Genomic DNA, 2,698 nt, shown 5'->3' with positions numbered 1-2,698 from the left:
AATATTTATAACTGTAATAATTCAACAGTAAACCTAAAAATGTATAATCAATTTTGTAAGAGATGCATCCTAGCTCAGAAAATTGTTATTGAATATGTCAATGCTGATGTAATGAAATGCTTCTTCTAAGTATGTGGTTATTAAATAAATAATTTTTAAAAATGTAAATGATAGTGCTTGCTGTGCAAGCCTGGTGATCCGAGTTCAGTTCCTAGAACCCGTATGAAAAGACCAGATATGGTGATGCACATCTGTAATCGCCACACTCTTATATATGGGAGGTGGAGACAGGAGACTTTCCGGAAGTTTGTTGGCCAGCTAGCCTGGAGTACACAACATGGCAGAAACAAGGGGGCCCCTGCCTCAATGTGGTGGAAAGTAGAGAACTGAAGTTGGCCTTTGACCTCCACATGGATGCTATGGCATATGTGTGTATGGAAACACGTGTACACACAGACACACATATACATACACTAATAATAAAGTTTAAAAGTATATGATAAGGTAACAATTTAAGTAGTTACTTAAAAGTGATATAGTAATGTTTTCTTTTTTATTTATTAGCTTTACAATTTTTTAGTTTTAGGTACAGATATGAGTGTGTGTCTGTATGTGTACATATATGCATGTGAGTGTAGATGCCTTGGAGGAAAGAGACATTGGGTCTCTCTGGAGTCAGAGTTATAGGTGATAATGAGCCACCCACTGTGGGTGCTGAGAATCCAGCTCTGATCCTTTGGAAGAGCAGTACGCAATCTTCACTGCTGAACCCTCTCTCCGGCCCTTATTTATTGGCTTTTAAACCCTAAAATAAATTCTATGGTTGTTTGTTTTTGGTTTGGTTTGGTGGGAGAGAATATTTATTCAGGAAGTCTATGTTATGTTATAGCTCATGCACATTTGCAGTTGTGTAAATATTTATTGTCTTTCTGTGTCCTGTAGACTTCATCCGAAATCTCAAAGAGAAAATTGCCTGTGTGGTTTGTCAAAGGAGAGGAGACCTTAGCTGATATCAGCGAGAAATCAATGACCAGAACAAAAAAGAAAGGTCTTTTCGGTTAAGATGACGATTACCTAAACAATTTTTGTATCTTACTGTATTTTAAGAGGAGAGTCATATTTTATTCCTGTAAAGAATGAAAAGTAATATTTTGGCTTAAAATTTACTCAAAGTCCAAATAAAACTCATCAATCTATTGAACAACTGCCATCTTTACTCAACCTTCCACAGTTGAGATGAAGTCTTTGAATCATCTAAGACCCTGAGTACAACATAGAAGAGAGCATTTAATTCGATCTCCTTTATGGTGCTTCCGAAATGCCGTTACTGCCTTGTGCTCCAGTCTCATCACCTATTGCAGCAATACATTTGGAAAAATGTAATGTGTGGTTCTTGGACACAGATAATAGATAATGTGTGCTGATAGCTGTAAACTAGTTTTAAATTACCAAATTGTATCTTGTAAATTTAAGACTGCATACTATTTTACAAATGGTCATCATGTTGTGAAGAAACTCTTAACTCTTATCTGCATTGTTTGATGATATTAGTTGACCAGACCAATAAAATGAAGCGACATTTTGGGTTTCATTTAAGTGAGGAGAAAACAATGTTAAAGTTTCCATTTACAGAGACGGCATATTCTATACCATTTCTATAATTTTTCAAATAAAACATTGTCCTTCATACTGAATATTATAACTGTATATTTAATTTTCATTTACTTAAATACCATGAGTACCTTTACTCATTTGAAGAACCCAAGATTTGATTTGAGCATGCATTATGTTTCACAGATAACTTAAAAATCTAAAACCCGACTCTATTTTGGGTTAACTTTTGTCATATAACTTTTTAAGTAGTTCAATGTACAGTTTAGAAATACATTCCAAGCCTTTAATTTTTTTGTAAATAGAAATAACTGTGGTTAATAAAGAAGAAATATATGCTTTTTTGTAAATAGAACTAGAATGCAGAGACGTTAGAAAAAAAAAAGACTGAGAAAGCACCCATGGCTCCATTAGTAGATCATCAAAAAAAGCCTTGTTTTGTATCTGGCCAGACCTTCTCATGTTTGTCTTTTCTTCATTTGTTACAGCAATAATATCCATGAATTTTCACTGTAAAACATTCAAATTATATTTAAAACATAAAAGTCCCTATACGCTCACTTTTCTACTTCCTGTCATTGAACCTCCTCCCAGTAAATGCGTCACATGTGGTTCTTAGTCACTTTGCTGTTTCTGTGCCTTAGCATGTGTTTCTATGACATGTAAGTTAGTGTTCTCCATGACAAAGCGTCAGGTGCTTAAAGAATGTGTGCTTCATGCTGGACCCGATGGTCATCTATAGGAAAAGCACTCTTTTAATTGTTTGAGTTATGAACTGAATTGGCTGAGCTTTTTCATGGAATTGGCAAAAAATTATGGTTGGTTATTAGACTTGGTTATTTGGCAGGTATCTTCTCAAGATTGAATGAGGTTAGCCTATTGTTTCAAGGAAAATGAGAAAGTGACTTAACAGTATTTATTGGTAGTCATAAAAACTGAAATTTCTAGTAAAACTTAGAATTTGGTAAACTGGGAACCTGGTCAGCTTTCTTTAATCTAAAGACGTCTAATGAGATGGATAATAATAAATAAGTTCGACCTTTTTTTTTTTTTTGTTTTTTTGGTGGGGGTCCCCCTTATGCCACAT

At 34.4% G+C, this 2,698-nt stretch overlaps 1 protein-coding gene across 4 annotated transcripts in view; it reads left to right on the top strand.

Moving 5' to 3' along the window:
- Wrn (WRN RecQ like helicase) overlaps positions 1-2,171 on the top strand; it is a 135,191-nt gene extending 133,020 nt beyond the window's left edge. For all 4 annotated transcript variants that reach the window (XM_029569246.1, XM_029569247.1, XM_029569245.1 and 1 more), the window contains exon 35: positions 943-2,171. In XM_029569246.1, coding sequence (XP_029425106.1) covers positions 943-1,062 — 120 coding nt within the window. In that variant the 3' untranslated portion in view covers positions 1,063-2,171. The remainder of the gene's footprint in view (positions 1-942) is intronic.
- Positions 2,172-2,698: the final 527 nt, after the last annotated feature.

This window comes from Nannospalax galili, unplaced genomic scaffold (assembly GCF_000622305.1).
Source record: "Nannospalax galili isolate Female #2095 unplaced genomic scaffold, S.galili_v1.0 scaffold680, whole genome shotgun sequence".
Classification (NCBI taxonomy): Eukaryota; Metazoa; Chordata; class Mammalia; order Rodentia; family Spalacidae; genus Nannospalax; species Nannospalax galili.
Note: the sequence above shows the minus strand (reverse complement) of the source record. Positions and strands in the feature narration are given on the sequence as shown.